General features: G+C 38.4%; 1 protein-coding gene across 18 annotated transcripts in view; it reads left to right on the forward strand.

Annotated features, from left to right (window-relative positions):
- LOC110393701 overlaps positions 1 to 17177 on the forward strand; it is a 219892-nt gene extending 202715 nt beyond the window's left edge. For 17 of the 18 annotated variants that reach the window (XM_021386865.1, XM_021386870.1, XM_021386868.1 and 14 more), the window contains 3 exons: positions 1227 to 1421; positions 11132 to 11270; positions 12262 to 17177. In XM_021386865.1, coding sequence (XP_021242540.1) covers positions 1227 to 1421; positions 11132 to 11270; positions 12262 to 12290 — 363 coding nt within the window. In that variant the 3' untranslated portion in view covers positions 12291 to 17177. The remainder of the gene's footprint in view (positions 1 to 1226; positions 1422 to 11131; positions 11271 to 12261) is intronic. The other variant, XM_021386871.1, reaches the window with a different exon arrangement.

Consider the following 17951-nt stretch of genomic DNA (forward strand, 5'->3'; position numbering starts at 1 on the left):
TATTTAAAAGCATTGATAAGATCCCCCCTCAGTTTTCTCCAGGCTGAACAGTCTCTGTAAGAACTGGAGGAAATGTGAACTGGAGCACAAGCAAACTGAGCTAAACTGTAGTTTTCCTTAGTGGGAGGAAAGAAATTGCATCTTGTGATTTTAGGATCTCTTGTAAGAATATGAGCTCATTCTTTCAACAAAAAGAGAAAACAAAGAAAAAAACTAAGGTTTTGATGCAACTATCTTAAACTAGAGTCTTCCTATGGCTGGCTTCATACGTGAGCTCTAGTTATCTCAGCCAGCAAAAGACTTATTTCATCTGCAATAAGTAGAAGTGATTAGGAAAAGCATGCTAGTGTACTGTGAGGATATAACTGTATCTCACCAAACCCTACTACCCTAAACAGGAATGGCATCTCATGGGAAAAATGAGTTATGCAAAGGTTTTGCAAAAGTGAAGGGTTAAAACACTTGTACCCAAGTGGGAGTATAAAAAGTAATGCTTGTCATCATCAGCTCTAGTTAAGAGGTGCTTAAACTGTGCACTGCGTTGCAGCTGAAGTCTCAAGTTCTGCCCAATTTGTGTAAAGAATTAACATGAAAATGCTTAAATGGAAGCTCTGACTGACACAAGAATGTACAAAAGCTGCCAAGCAAATGCTTTTAGAGTGAAACAGGAAACTAGGTAACTGTGTCAATAAACTGCTTTCTACAACACACTGAAATGCACCTTATTTACTCTGCCTCATCTACAGTTCAGTGAGCAGCACAAGGTTATTTTAATACTATCCAGAGATCAGAGACTAAAAAGTGCTTGTGGGTAAAGGCGCAAAGGTTTCTCAAAGAGAGAGAAATACAAATACTCGTTCACAAAATTCTCAGTAAGCATTTTTTTTTTAATCAGCATTGCCATTTTATTGTTTAACCTACCCTGCTTGATCTCCCTACTTTTGGTTAATACGGGAGTCAATTACAGCTTCATCTGTGCAGAATTAACTTTATAGAATATACACCAGGGATTTGTCTATCTCCTCTATTTAGATCTATGTCATAAAAAATATGTAGTAGAGAACCGTGTGCAAGCACTGCATATGGTACAGGCTTTGCAGATTTATTGTAAAATCATTTTAAATCGGTTAAGCTCTTGCCAGAAGTTAATTAAATATGTTCCTTTGGTGGGGGGTGGGGGACTCTGTGTGTGTGTGTGTTTATGGGGGGGCCTTCTGTCTCACTAGGTGGCAGTGTATGATTACATCTGGAAGGACCATGGCAGCCACTCTGGTGTCTCCAGCTGTGACCTCCAGCCCCAGGATGTGATCTGCGACTCAAGAGGTACCACTGTTCACGTGTCGGTGTTCACTGTGCACCTCAGCGGCTTCCAACAGCTCTACAGACACTTCCTCCGGCTGCCTGATGGGGCTATTGTTGAGGTAGGTCCACGCAGATTCCTTATGTGCAGATTTTGAAGGCAAAGGCATGCATTTGAGAAGTAGGTCAGTGTCAAAGCAGGAAAATAGATCTGCCTGACCCTTCACGCGTAGGAAGACTTCACTTCTAAACAGCAGTGAAACATCAGTGAGTTAATGCTTGTACCACTGAAAGTAAAAAAAATTAGTATGGTTTTCAGAGGAATTTGAGGGAAATTATGTTAGATATACATTGAAACCACACACTCAGAACTTATTTCGTGAATATTATTGCTAAAATCCCCATAAGGTCATTCTCTACAGGAATTATTGTATATAAATATACATTGTAATTACCGTGCACATTTACTACACAACTAGAGCTATAGGTATGGTCATTCACATGGCTTTTTCCTCAGATTTGTAGAGCTGAAGCACATAGAGCTGAAGCACTATATATATAGTGTCATCTTGCAACTTTTAGACTGAATCCTGGATGTTCTCATGTCTTTGGGATTGCTGCAAGCAGCTTGTGTACTAAAATGCATTCTAGAATAGTATTAACAAAAGGTATTGTCCATTACCTGTTTTGTAGGTTGGGTTTTGTTCATTGCATTGACATTTAGTTCCAAGTGCTTAGAAGAGGCATGTCGCGTTATTGCCTTTGATCTTGAGTTGAGAGAACTTTAGATAAAACACTGCCATCTAAGAGAAAGGAAAGCGAAAGAAAATTACTTTACCTACCCAGATAAGAAGTAGAAGCATCATCATAGAGGCCTGCTCACCACAGAAAATGAGCACAAATAATGTTGAAATACAGTTTTCAGTTGCTCACTTCAAAATTGAAGGTTCAAATGTCTCTTTCCAGAATGAGTCAAACATTGATTCTGCTCTTTGGTTAATGTTTCAAGGCTGTTTTCTTCATTTAAACATTTTATTCTTATTGTCTTTGCCCTACTTGCCTTTTTAAAGAAAATTTAATTTAAAGGACACTGTCCTCAAGGAATAATTCTCTGCCCTGGAAAGCTGTGATTCACCAGAATGAAGACACCAGAGTTTTAGAGCTAGCCAAAGAAAACAAGAGAAGGCATGCGGCCTACATAAAGCAGAAATTAATTAACACAAAGAAACTTGCAAATCCAGGTCCATGCCTGAGTCTGTTACCAAAGCTCCTCTTACAAAGCGTTGGCCAGATTTTTGTTTTGAGGTCAACAGTGCAGCCCCATGCCTACTTCCCACCTGTTACAAGCAGTAGCTCTGTGCAGAATGTTTTTCTCCTGCTTTAGTTCTTCTCAGATTTTTAGACATCAGGTTTCACTCACTTTCCACAAGGCTCTGGTAGGAAGGGCTTTGAACACCTGAGGAAATCTTAACTTGGTCTGCTAGTTCTGTTCATTAATCCTGCTTGTATTTCTGAGGGAGGGGAAATGCATTTCCATATAATTTAATTTTGGCTTCCTGGGTCGGCTTCCCAGAAACTTCCAGCCTCTGAACTGATGCTGATCAACATCCACAAAGTGGGCATTGCACAGTGTGAATGGCTCAAGCCACTCCTGCATAGTTTCCGGCTGCATACCACAACAGTCTTTGCCCAAAATCTGTATGGCTATGTCTTATTTCAGTATAAGAAAGATGTGCCTCTAAGTTAGGAGATCAGTGCGTGCTTTGCTGTATTAATACTGGTAGACCTAAATACATGTAAGAAATGTGTTTACCTGATAATTTCAGTAACACTGTCATTCTTATCTTATGTTTAACTGATAATGGATGTAATTCTACATTTGTGTGTTTTACGGGTCACGATTTTCTTTTTTGGTCTCAAGTTAGGTATGTTCTATAAGTTAATGAATTCTAAGACAGTGCACTCACTAGTGAGAATTAACTTCCGTTTGTACACTGAGAGAAAATTTTACAGGTCTCCCATCTTCTGTATTCCCTCAAAATCTCAATGGGAAAGGTTCCATTTTCTCTCTTTTTTTTTTCTCTCATACAAAAGCCAGGGCCATAGCAAGGACTAAGTGAGAAAACCCCATTGTGGGTCTGTTATCGGCAAACGTACCCAAGTTTTGCAGCTTGCTGCTGTTGCACGTCAGGAACAGGGTTTTTGTTTGTGTGTGTGTTTGCCTCTGCTGTGACTAGATAAGCAGTGGTGTTTAAGTGGGGTTAGAAAATCTGTTGGCAGCTAAAAAGTTGCAGTGAAACCCCAAGTATATCTTTTAAGCATATATGAAATGAAGATTAAAAATGGCGTTTGGGGATAATAAGTCTGATCTGCTGTTTTTTTTTTGTGGCCAACTGCTTAATGAATAAACATCTTCATTCTGAAACTTTGCAGGAAGTCAGCTATTCGTTACCAGTTTCTTTGTATTTATTTGCATCATCCTTTGGCGTACTCCCTTCCAGGAATTTTCCCGTCTAATCCATTTACAGAGCATAATATTATCCATTTTCTGCCAGAAAGGGTACAATACCTCACGAGAACAAGCGCATTCCCCTTTTGTTCTTCATTCCCCTCCTCACCCTGCCAGCAGCAGTGTAGGAGGTAAGTTTCCTCTTCCACAGTGGCAAGGACATAGATTGTCACCTATTCCCTCCCTGCCTGATGAATGACAGCTGCCTTTCCTCATGATCAGCAAGCCTATTTCTTCCCAACAGAGATCAGATATTTGTGCAGAATACCATCTTGGGACTGTAGGGACATGACCTGTATCAGCAGTGGTGGTTTGCGACAACAGTGACTTGACCTGCCTTTGCATTTAAATCTACCTCATCTATAGGTCTACAGAGTCCACAGAGCACAAAAACCCCAACCCCCAATTTCCACTTCTTTTTTTCTCTCTTTTGTAATAAGTTATTGTACTATAGTGTAACTGCGGGATACAAAGAGCAGTTCCACAGCATCTAGAAACTGGGGGTTGCATGAACCTTCTTCCTGTAAAGCAGTCATGCTTTATATTACAGGAAGCCGCTGAAGGTGAAAATGTAGTTATTTCAGTGTGAATTCTTGTTTGTTAACCTTTATTAAGACATTCTGAAGACAGCAAAATGAAAAGGCGTTGGCTTTTAAATTTCAATAACTTTCTGGAATTATACCTGAAAGACCTGTAACACCTCTTCTTAATTACTATACTGGAGCCTCATTACTTTAAACATTTTGGGGCTAACATCCTTCCACCAGATGTATAATGCTTTGTGTCATTGCTGCATGATGGTTTTTTGGCATTGGTAGGTCTACTTCAGTAATAGCGCATTTATTTTAATACTATGAGAAAAGGAGCAATTGGGCGGAAAACAACACAGAAATGAGAATAACTTTAAAACCTCAGTGCAAATGTGGACACTGTGAAAAGCGTGAGCCATACGTTTTTAGCATTCAGCTGACTGACGTGTGCATGCAGGCCAGTGAACTTGGGGTTGTGAGGTTGGCAGTACCTCTCATCAAGCACTCTGATATGAGAATATTATTTAAATCACTAGGCCAAATCCTCCCTCAGATTCATGCGTCCAACTCCTAACGACTTCGATCTCAGTGTCTCAAACTGATCTTTCTGTATCTGCAGATATTCTTTGACAGACATAAAAGGAATTTTGAATCATTTTGTAAGGAATTAGTATAAGGCGGCTTGTTAGGAATTTACATTATTATCACAACTTTTTACTTCAGTGAAAGCAAGATTTTCTTCTAGCTCTAATTCAGTGAAGAACATTAGAGTGAACTTAAGCCAAGGAGCCAAAACTTGCTCATTTTAATATTGTTCTCACTTTTTTACAGTAAGTGAGGGCTGCTATGAAGTGCGTCGTCCAGGAGAATAGTATGCAGGAATAAATGGCTATCTATGCAATAATGTCTTTAAAATATGTATGTTCTTCTGGGGATAGTATTCCCATTAAAGGTCTAACTTTGCTCGTATATAATATATATAAATATACTGTCGGGTACAAAAAGTAGTTTTATAGGTTTCATACGCACAAGGCAAAAAAAGCTGTTTTAAAAGGAACATTAAGTACAAGGTGACGAGTATAAATTGCCATAGAAACGTTAAATAAAAAGGTTTTTTTTAAAGTGTGCAGCATAAAAATTATAGAGGTTAAACTTGTAAGTGCAGTCCTTTTATCAGAAGCATTGTAAAACTCAAAGAATTCCCATGCAATAAAACCCGTTTTCTGTTTTATCTATAATATATTTCTCCTTTATAGTATTCAATTTAGATGTTGGCTAACCAAGAAATGACCTTCCCAAAATAAATCACTTTTCATGCTTTCCCTCATTCATTAATGCTATAATATTGTAATATACAGGAAATTATTGAATTTTAGCATTTAAAATGTATTTGAAGCCCATGCACAGAAAAGTTAATGGTAGTGATAAGTGTTTGCTGTCTACACGGTGATAACACGAACTCAGTGATTTTTATCTCGACTTTTGCTGACTGGAGTTGATTTCTTATTAAAAGGTCAAAGATAAGTGACTTTAACTCAGCAAAAAATCAGTTTCTTATTATAGGCCTAGTAAAGCGCAGCATTGTAGAGAAACTTTTTGTACGGTATGATTTTATCTATCAAATAAATCTGCACAAATGTCAGGGATTCATCCAATTTAAACTTCCTGGATAAAAGAGGTCTGCTTTCCCTAATTACCTGAAAAGTACCTAGCAGTAATAGGATAAGACAGCATAGGTGACTAGCCAATTACTTAGTTTAAGCTATTTACATCAATCCACATGCTATAAATTATGTCTAAACTCTCTTGCATTTCTGGAAAAGTGAATAAAATCATATAAGTTTATTTTGAATACAAGATCAGATACGGTATGCTGAGTGACACTTAAAAAGAATGAAACAGTAACTGTAGCTTATTTTCTGAAGCAATCTTGACACTAATGCTAAATTACAGCTTGGAAACATCTAGCATTTTTACCTTTATGAGAAAAGGCTTTTTACATATTTAACGTAATTCTAGGGAAAATATACTGGAATTATGTATAAAGATATGTACACTGTAACCAAAGGGCATTTATATTCCCCAGTAGAATACTTACAACAATTTTATTGCCATTTGGTGTCATTTTCTAACAGATATAAAATACAGCCAGTAAACAAACTAGACTTTAGATTTAAACTGACAGCTGTTCCTTCAGAAGCAATATTCTGATATTTAATCTTAAGAATACTGAATATTTTACAATTGTTTGAGCAAACTATACTTTTAGCATGTGAAGGACTGCGTGCTTTTATATACAGTTCTTGGATCTGATAATGACACTAAAAAACAACCTTAGAATAATCTACAGATTTGTCGCTCCCACATACTCCCTGGGCAAATCAACAAATTGCCTCATGTTTTATTCTTAATTCCACAAATTCTTTTTATATACGCAATGTTACTATGAATATTGAGACCTATTTTTTCCTGTACGTACATAAGCCATGCAGTTGACTCCGATGGAGTTTGTGCATGTATCGGAGTGCAGATTTTTCTGGCTCTAACTTCATTAAGGGAATAAATTGGCCAAGTTGACCGCAAAATCCCCACACACTGTTTTCATAAGGAGTCTCACTGCAGCAGTCACTGAAGATTTATGGAGAAGAGAAAGAACAAGGATTGCTCCAGCTCAGTGACTGAACCTGATATATTACCTAACGGCATCATCATCAAATGGCTTCATCATCTCAACAGACCCTGCAGAGGGAGGAGGAAAGATCTGACTTTTCCATACCATAAACTGGATAAACCAAGGTGGGCTGTGAAGCATCTGTTTGTAGGGAGAGACTGGTCAAAGTCCCCTTTGGTGCAAATTGCATCACATTTGTTGGCTTCAGCATCATCATGCCAAGTCATTTGTAAAAGCCAACCTGTTCACAGTGAATTAGTCTCCTGGAGATCCCCAGAGTTTACCTGAAGGTTTACCCCAGGCTGTGGAGCAAGGGTGATTCTGCCCGCATAAGTGCATCATCTGTGTGCATGTTCTTGTGCTGGATGGGCTTTGCCATGTGCTGCCTGGCCAACTCTGAGATCTGCTCTTGTTCTGTTGAGACCAATTAATATTTTGCTCCTGTGTTCAACAGGAGGATGATCACTACTCTTCTGTATTAACACTCACTGAGATTCAGTTGGGAATCATACATGGTGAAAGTTAGGAAAGCGATACTCCCACTGGCATAAGCAATCAAATTAGTACAGCCTATAAATTCACAGCCCTTCAGTTGAGGTTCATGGCTGTAGCCCTAGTTCCCCTGCAAATAAGTAGTAAGCTAGTCTGTTTTAAGTTATCTTTACCAGTATATATTTTTTCCTTTAATTATGTAATTCAACTAAAGATAATCAATTATGAGATAAAATAGTCGTTCAGGTGTCCCTTTCCACCCCACTGAAAAGATGAGAACGGTGAAAAAGGTTTCTATCCTTCTCTCTTAAATTGATCCAATTCATTTTGCACATGACGTGTCAGTTCTGTCCTGAAGTGGACCTAGTCTGCTGTTCCATGCTTCTGTGCTGGCTAAGCCAACCTATTGCACACACTGCATCTCACCTGAGAAGTTACATCTGAAGATGTGCTGTTGGATTGTTTACCTTTTCAAGTGTAAGATTGAGTCATTTTCTCAGTGTTGTTTTTGTTTGTTTGTTTGTTTGTTTGTTTGCTTGTTTGTTTGTTTTAGTAAATTGAGTTATAGTCTTCAATACAAACTGTGGTTTAATAGTTTATCAGCTGCTGTCAAGAGTATACTGCTTCATGCAGCAGGATGGAAATGCAGGAGGCAGCACGTGGCCATTTCTCCCCTCTCTGGTTGTCTTCAAATCCCAGGTTTGATCTATTCCACACTGCAGAAAACCACATAGCTGTAGGGAATAAGATGTATTTCCACCAAGTCCTGTGTACCTGTGGTTGCAATTGTGGTCCAACAGAACGAGCAGGAGAGCAATGAGACAGGTCTACCACTGGCTCTCAGCAGGATGCACAGGCTTTCAGATAACCAGCAAATGACAGAAATACCTACACTGCAGCATCATAGCTTTGTTCTGTGCATGTATCTGCAATTTTAAATCATGCTGGCTTCTTTACCACTGGCAGAGAGCACAGGGTGAAGAGGAAAGGTTTCAATACCTAGCCAGCACACACACAGATTTTTTTATGGGCATGGATATTTACATTTATTTTTCTGTGGGGCCTGGGGAGTTAGAGCTCTTTTACTCAAAAATTCACAGAAGAGATGGGAGCAGCTTCTGCCAAAACACATCCATTCCGTCTGAGCAAACACTCATGAGAAAAATGTTGTCATATCACTGCTGTTGTGTTACATACCAAAGATTAGTGCTGATAATTAAAGGGTACATTCAAGGTTCTATTTTGTATTTAAACTCTTCCCTTTCAGTTCCAACACACTTTAACACCTAGATTTGCTGTACTTTCAGTGGTTTTCTGAATGGCTTTATTCTGTGAAGGTACAGACACTGATTACTGCACAATGTGTTTTGTATTCTTAAATGCTTGTAATGTTTCATGTGATTTTAAAATGTAGTTTTACCCGAATCAGCAGTAAAATATCTAAAGTCAAAGGATAATTGCCAAAACAGCATTAACTTATTTTACCTGAATAAAAAATAACCTTTGAAAAAGTACCTTGCAGCTACACAGATCGACAAAATGCATCAATTATATTTTTGCTCACTTTATAATTACACTGCAGTGAGAGCACAGTGAACTTTCCTACACAGTTGATTAACCATAAGGTTACTGCTATTAAGCCACTTTCAGAAGCAACAACTTGCACTATAATTTAATAAAAGAACTCTGCACAACATCTGATCAAGTCTAAAAATCTGACATCCATACAAGCTTCAATTTAAAGTACACAAGTGAACAGCAGCACCTCAAGTGTAGCAAAGGGTTCCTTGTCACTTTGGTCAGGCATGCAGAGTATAAGAATGATCACATTTGTAGGAAGGTTCCAACATCTGAGTAGCTGGAACAAAATCTCCAAGGTACTTTGATATTTTTCTGGTAATTTCTCAAATTATTGCAACCGGAAAAATACTGCTGTTTCTGTTGTTTCACTGGTGATATGCATCCCCTTTTTTCCTTCTGTATTCTTAACTTTGTATTTTGCAGAAACACTCTGTGAAGCACTTCCAGTTACTGTATCTCTGTCTGACCTGTTCTAAAGTTGATTTATACCAAGAGAGAAACACACTAGAACAGTCTAAACATGGACAACCTCTTGATGTAGCAGAATGATAGTAAAAATAAAATGGGAGGTGTGCTGGTTAAGTGATAACCTAGCTAAGAAGACAGAGCGGCCTATTATTAGTCCTATTGATAGGACAAGGGGAAATGATTTCATACTAAAAGAGAGGAGATTTGGATTGGCTATAAGGAAGAAGTGTTATACAATAAGGGTGATGAGGCACTGGAACAGTTTGCTCAGATATGCAGTGTATGCCCCATCCCCGGAGATGTTCAAGGTCAGGCTGAACAGGGCTCTGAGCACCCTGATGTGGCTGTAGATGTCTCTGTTTATTGCAAGGAAGTTGGACTAGGTGACCTTTAAGGGTCTCTTCCAATTCAAATTTTTCTATCATTCTATGATTAACGAAATTTGCCTTACAATGTAGGATGCACAAGATTGCTCCTATGTTCAGTCACAAAGTTTTATGTGAGCTGAGGATGTCCTCTACTTTCTCTGTATCATCCAGTTCCAGAAGTAACAGCACTTCTCAGCTTTCCAGGGTGTCAAACACAGAAATACAACAAAAAAAATTAAGATTCTTTATCAGATGGATAACAGAACTATATAAAAATGCAATAAAAATTAGAGATTATTCCTGTACATAAACCATACGTAAAGCTTGTGTTATTAGAGCTGTGTTAAAGCAGGTTGAAAACAGCAAAATTCATTTAAAAATTACTGTATTACTGGAGTGATCTTCTCTTTTCCATGGTAGAATTTGAGTAACAACAACAGACAGAGCTGAGGATCTGTTACTTCTCAGTGCTGGGAATCTGATTTCTTCTCACGTTCATCTGAGCAAAACTTCTCTTCCATGGGCACTCCAGAAAGAGAACAGGAGCAGAGCCAGGGCACTCTTGTGCAAAATGCCACCCACACAACACAAGCTGGGGGTCTGACTTGTGATGTGGTAACCACAAACAAGATGAGCTGGAGCTGAGGCAGTGTCTTGGCTTTATAACCAATTTCCAGTTCTATAACACATCATCTCCTCCTCATGGCCACGTTTTTTTTTTTTCTTTGAAGGTCTATTCTTTATTCATTAAAATCTTCTCCATGTGTCAAGAACATCATAAGAAGAAATTATTAAAAGCAACGGGCGTAAAGATCCTCATTCTACTGTTTTACTAAACTGCTTAGAGTCTGAGAAAAATTAGGCGAATTCACATTTCACATGTGTTTAAATTGCTAATCTCACGGCTGTATCTGTATTAGTGAATACATTTGCAGTAACATTTACTTTATAATATTTTGGCAGAACTGTTATAAAAATTGTTATAAGGCCTAGGAGTGGAACTGAACCATGAAAGCTAAACTGTAAGCTGCTGTAAAGCTGGGTTATTAGTATGACAGAATAAAATTTCACACACACGAGCTTCTAAGCTGCAATATTTTGAGAGCAAGAAGAGAGGGGTGGGGAAGTGTGATCAAAGTCATCTCTGTTCGTTCTGATACTTCAGTGAACGCTGCCATATTAATGTGTTGGTTTTGTCCGTTCTGTTTTTCAGGCATTTGGTGATATTCCTGGAGTAAGTCTTTTGGGTAATGAAGTGAGCACAGCCCAGGAGCACGTAAGCGAAACGGACAGTGTGCTGCATACATCTTCACACATCGAGCTGAGGGAGAGGAAAAAGAGTACAGCTAAAGGTATTATTTTCAATTTCTGTACCTCGCTAAAAAATAGTACTGATACCTAAACACAAAACCATGGGATATATAGGAAGCAGGCCACTGGAAAAGATTAGGGTGCACTTGGTTAGGAGGAAGTTTCACAGCTGCATTTTCCATTGGGCCTTCCTCCTTGTGTGGTATCATAGGTCTCTCACAAAAGTCCTGTAGGGCTGAGGAGCTTCCTTTCCGTACCCAAACCCAGTTGCACTTTCCTCTCTGAACCTCAGTACAACAGTAATGCAATCTGCAGCAGTCTGTCTGGATCAAGGGCCAGCACTGCAGGTATGCTGCAAACATGCATAAATAAGGAACATGTAGACATGGCACTGAGGGACATGAGTTAGGGGGCATAGTGGTGATGGGCTGATGGATGGACTAGATGATCTTAGAGGTTTTTTCCAACCCTAATGGTTTTGTGATTCTAAAGCATGTGCTGCAGTGGTCCCCATCTCTTAGACTTGCACTGCATTTTGCATCCCATTCTGAGAAGCACCGATCCTTTCCAGTGTCTACGCAGGTTTGCATAAACTGGAGATTGCCCACATATGTCAAAGCGTCAAGTGAAGTTGCTGCTGATAAAAGTGTTAGCTTACAGGGAATTGTGGAACACTCTCAGCATCCCTAGACATCACTGTTAATGCAAGATACACCTTTCCTCTCATTCCTTTTGCATGGTCTCAGTGAAGCCATACACAGTACTGGGTCGTGTCAGCATGAACTTTCTAATGCTCTCTCAGGAACAAAGTTCAGCTGAAAGCATGTAGTTACTTCTAAATCCATGCCAATCTTGTCTGCTGACAGAGAAACCTTGAAAAGTTCACATAAGGCACAGTTTTTCAAAGTAAAATAGATAAATTTACTTTGTGAACTCTTGTTCATGCACCATGCTTGTTGGGGTAACATGACCCGTGTATTTATATCATGTCTTTCTCTGCATTTTTTTTTTTTTTTTTTTTGTAATCTTCAGGAAATCCTGTTACTCCTGACAAGAGATAATTCCTGGAAGACTGTATAGTCCACTGAGTTGTGTACAGCCTCATTCACATCCATGTTACAATTACTGTCTGACAGGATTTACAGTTCTGATGTCCATACATCTCTGCATACAGCATTATCCTGCAAATGCATGGTTCGCTGCTCTTCTACGGCTTCAACAAACATTTCAGTGTGAGGAGCTCACTGGAGCAGATCACAGATCTGATATATGATATATAATTATCACATGTGAGTTTTTTCCTTCCAAATAGTGGGACCTTCCCAGATTTCTCAGGTTTTCTTGTACCTGCCTTCCCCTCTAGTGTTGGGGAAAGTATTGCTGATTTGTCCTTCATTTCATGAATCAAATGGGCAGTGTTTTCAGTAACAGTTCAAAGCACAAGTAATTGCAAGGATGCAAAGATACCCAGAAAAGGAACAATGATGGCTTCATGCCATGAAAAACCACCGGTTCTGAAGCCAAGACCTGAAAGGCTGCAAAATTTACATGATCCCAGAGGAGATTAGCTTGCTAGGGTCTTAATGTTGGTCAAACCTACTTCTCTGGGAGCTACAGCATCTGAAAGCAACCTGGAGATTATCCTTATGCTTTCTTACTAGTACTAAAGTATAGCTCATTAGTTTGAACCAGTTAGTGCCTAGTCTTTTTGGCTTCATACAAATGCATAAGAAATGAAGTCCATGCCCCAAAGGCAAGGATGTGTAAGACAGCAGAAGGAGAAGGTGGGAAGGCGAACAGAAGTAAGAAAAGTGAATTCCTTCTTCCAAGGTCACGAAAGTCAGCAGCAAATGCAGAAATAGAGGGCAGGCTGCTAGTGCCCTGACTCTTGGTCTTTTCTGTGCTAGAATCATTTTTGTCCTGGAAATGCAGACAGAAAAGGGAAGAATCTCATCTTCCTGCAGTTCTGAATCATTCACGTAGAACACTTATTCGATTAACAGAATATCGGTGACATTTTTCTAAAAAGTATGCTTTTCTGATCTCCCTTTGTTCATACTGGTATGTTAAAACTTGCCTCTGTAAGATCTTTCCTGATGTCTTGAAAATTGTTGATTAATTTTGATATGTAAACCTATGATTTATGTCCTCCCAAATTATCATTAAATTACACTACATAGCAACCTGGAAATTTAAATGTCAATCCTGAAAACAGTTTATTGTTGGGTTTGAAATATGATGATATAGTTTCCATTTTTTTCTTCTAATTGATTTGTGTGCATAAGTGTGTGTTTGTATGTGTAACATCAGGACAGGAATGGTGTTCAAAATCTTCTGATTATCTATAAGCAGTGATGTAATTTTGGTGATTTCTCTTGCATCAGATATCACTTGGATAGCTACTCTCTGTCATTGCAGGAATAAAATTGTCTTCTTAATTTTTGCCTTGCCTTTTGACATCTTAAACCGTCATATATAATTTAGAAAAAGAAGCTAACTGAAGAGAAGCTGTCCAATCCCAGAATTTTTCTGTGGAATCTTTCTACCTGAGTGGAGTTACACTATTCACCAATTGCCCTGGCATCTGACAAGTGACACAACCAATCTGGCAGAGGTCACTAGGATTGCTTGTGTACATGGCTGTTCTCTGCTATGAGCTGACCTCCTTCTTTATGACCTCCTGCTGCTTATGGGGAATGGTACCAAGTAGATAAACTACTGTAGGCAGCATTGTACTTTGCCCATCTTCTTGGCCTTAGTTTTGTATTTGAATGTGACTGAATGTAATAATAAAAATCCCTTTGGGCATAAGTATATCCTCAGATGCCCACACTGAATTAAGATATTCCAGTTTGGATCTGTAAGATTTTTACTTCATAATAGGTATTATGCCAGTGTATCTAAAGGGTAGGAGTCAAATGGCTGGGATCAGGCTCTTTTTGTTGGTGTGTGGTGATAGAACAGGGGGCACCGGGCACAAACTGGAACAAAGGAAGTTCCACATGAACATGAGAAAGAATTTCTTTACTGCGAGGGTGACAGAGCACTGGAACAGGCTGCCTGGAGAGGTTGTGAAGTCTCCTTCTTTGGAGATATTCAAAACCCACCTGGATGCTTTCCTGTGCAACCTGCTGTAGGGAACCTGCTTTAGCTGGGGATTGAACTGGATAATCTCTCTTCCAGCCCCTACAGTTATGCCATTCTTCACTTTCTGATTTAGTCTGGTAGAAAGACTGACTATACCTGTGGAGGCAGATCACCACACCTTCAGTTCCAATAGCACTGTTTATTTTTTTAACAAATGTGGATCTGGACCCAAGTCCCTATTCAGCCTGAAGGATTTGGTCGACCATTTTTATCCCTTCAGGTATGTTGCCATGTTTCCACTGACTTTAATCTGATCTGGAATGCATAATTCTGCAACAGTACCTATTCTTGAAAGATAAATTTAAAGTAGGCTTAAATATTATGTAATTTTTTTTCTCTGAAAATGTAGCATCCTACCTATTAATTTTGATTACTCACATTCAGTGTGTTCTCATGGTTGTTGATCAGTATATATTTGGTGATATTTGGCTTTGAAATTGTTTTCTAAAGTGCTCTTACCAGCAACATCATCCATAACGCTCATTTATAGTTGGATAGTAATTACCTGCCTATGCAGTGTTCCTTTACAACAATTTCCTCCCGTGTAGCTATATATATGTAGTCATTACTGAAAAGTGTAAATAAAGAATCCTTTTAGTGGTGTAGTTTCCCTAGGTACCTACTGTGCTCTTATTATCTAAAACATACTCCCCATCTGTAGTTCTGTTCTATTAAAGGATAAAGACATAAGTATGAATTAAAAATTAAAATGCTTGTTGTAGATTGGAGAGCAAGGTCTATTAGAATATATCTGGTGCTAGGCTCACAGTGCAATAGATAGATTACACTAAGCACCAGTTAAGCAAGGGGATGAAAAATGAGTGATTTTCATCATTCAGTTAAATATAGTGCTAAGTGGTATGTGCTAGCATTAAAAGCAAATTACTTAGCACTTCACCAATCACAGCATGAGAGCATTCCATTGGAAGCAGTATTTCCAGTGATGCTCAGTCCTCAGTTTTATTAAATAAATCAGCTGTTAATGCTTAAGGAAGCAGTTGAAGATGTATTGCTATGATAATAAAAGGATTGGAAATGTAAAAATAAAGAGAAGCAGTACCTCATTTTAATTAAATGTCCTATGGAAACCTGCCTCTCTCTTAACAACAGAAGCCCAAATTGCTTGTAGGTCTGTAATATTTACATCTCCTGTTCCTTGTTCAGGTCTGTCTTTCTTACTAATGAATACGACCTTTCCTTTTTTTTCTCTATAATGACATCTTTTTTTCTCATAAATCTGCCACCATGTCACCGAACACTTTGATGAGCTTTTCTGATCCCCTCTTATATCTCCTTGATAGGATATTATTAACCAGGAATCTGGAGATGAGGAGCCTGATCTTCAGCACAGGTACTTTATGGCCTCTCAGTTAAAGACAATAGAGATCTGAGAATTACTCTGTCAGAGGTGTTGGCATGGAGGGCGACCTCTATATCACACAGCATTATTATTTCCTCCTCAGCTATGGGCATTATGAGGTACTTGGTAGCTGTGGGGAATTAGCTCTTGCAAAGCATCTGCTGCCAGAACATGTAGAAGCTGTCAACAATCACAAACATTTCCAAGTTCTAGATCATCCCTAAGCCTCAATCTGCTTCCAATCGGTTGGACTCACATGGCAGAAGACACACAGCGAAGGTCCTGGGGACAGCACAAGCAGGAGCTGAGCCAGGGTCTGACCCACAGTTCTTACAGAGTCACTGTAAAAAGGACAATTTGGTCAAGAGAAGAAGGATAAAGAAAGATATGGGGCAATCAGCTTAAATTATTATTATTATTATTATTATTATTTTATTTTATTTTATTTTATTTTATTTTATTTTATTTTATTTTATTTTATTTTATTTTGGAGAGAGAGCCATAGCCAAGGGATAAGCTAGATACAGTTTACCTATTCTTAATATAAATGTTAGCTGGAGATGTGCTGTGTTTTCTTCAGGCCCTACATTTCTGGAGTTCTCAGGTCTAGCTGAAAGTATCTTTTCCATTTGTGCATAACTTTATTAAAATCAATGAAACCCTATACAGCAGAATTTTTTCCACTAACAATGTAGGAGAAAGATGTTGGGCTTGGAAGAAATATTTTGTCTTCACATATTTCAAAATGTTTCCTTGTGAAAAAAAGATCAATATTTTACAACATACGTTCTAAAATAAGGCACTTAAAGAACACTTCCTTCCATTGATGCTGCAGATTTTCATACTCATTCATCTATTTTCTTTTACTTAGGTATGCACTCAGAAGTTTGTTTTCCTTGTTTTACAAGATATTTATTCAAAGTACCTTTTAATGTTCAAACCTTAAAGCAACACAATTTCTCCTTGGTACCAATAAAACCTTTCCTTATAAAAATGTTAAAGTATGTAATATTTAACCTAGTTTTCAAAATACAGAATTCCTCTTCTCATTTTCTTGGCTGACATGTATAAGTACTGATGCATCTTTTCTGGGTATGCCAATCCTGTCATATACACTAATATGAAATAATGACGCAAGGTTGACTTAACTAAACATAATAGGGCATATTTCTGTGACATCCTGTACGGAAAGTACATGCATGGATCTTGCTAATTGTTAATGAAATTGGTAAAGTTCTTCATCTGTACTAAGACATACATTTGTAATAGCTTTGTACTCTAAAAGTACAGAGTCCTTATGTAATAAAATAATAAAATAAATAAAAAAAAAGAAATGACCTCTAAACAGCATTGTTTCATATTAATTTTTGAATTCTACCATGCAATGGAAAATACAACAACATTGAATTTGGAGCAATAAACAGTTATCGTTGCATCTAAAGCCTGTGTGTGAATGTGTGTGCTTGTGTACAGAATGAGAGAAGGACAGATTTTAGCAGCAGGGCTTTGTATTCCACACATTATCAGTAGTCGGTCTGTTGTCCATGCTAAGTATTTCCCATTTTTTTTCATTAAACGTCAGTGTTTGAAGGCTTTTGTGTTTTTCCAGAAATACTTGTATTACCTGTGATTTTATAAGAGGTTCTGAGAACGTACGATATTTTTCATAGAATCTTTCCAATTAGAGATGGAAAAGCACATCTAAAAAATGGTGGATAGAAATTGGCTTACAGCCTCCTGTTTTTAATTTCTTTCCAGGTTCCCATTTTGAAATGCTCATATCTAGGGTCCAAACATTTTGTGGAGGGCTGACACTGAAAAAGCTACCATGTTACATTGATCTACTAAGGACTTTTAAATGCTGGCTTGTGCCTATGAATCCATGGCCTTATGTACATGAGCATAGCTTATCAGAAACACGGTGTTTTACTCCAGTCTGGAGCTATACTTAAAAGCAGTCTATGCTCCTGTGACAGCCGGAGGGAATTTACAGACAGTGTTGAAAGAGCACAAGGTGGTCCAAAAAGAAAATACCGAGGTCAGATTAAGAACCGTTGCATTCAGGTTTCTAATTTTCAGCCTTCCTCTTCTACCCTTGGTGTGGACACAAGCTCTCTGAGCGCAGCTGTGCCACCTGAAGAGATCATCTGCAGCTGCTTTCTCATGTGGGAGCTGCTCCCGTGAGAGCTTTCCCTCACCCGTTTCAGGCTGAGCA

Source organism: Numida meleagris, chromosome 2 (genome assembly GCF_002078875.1).
Source record: "Numida meleagris isolate 19003 breed g44 Domestic line chromosome 2, NumMel1.0, whole genome shotgun sequence".
NCBI classification, from domain to species: Eukaryota; Metazoa; Chordata; class Aves; order Galliformes; family Numididae; genus Numida; species Numida meleagris.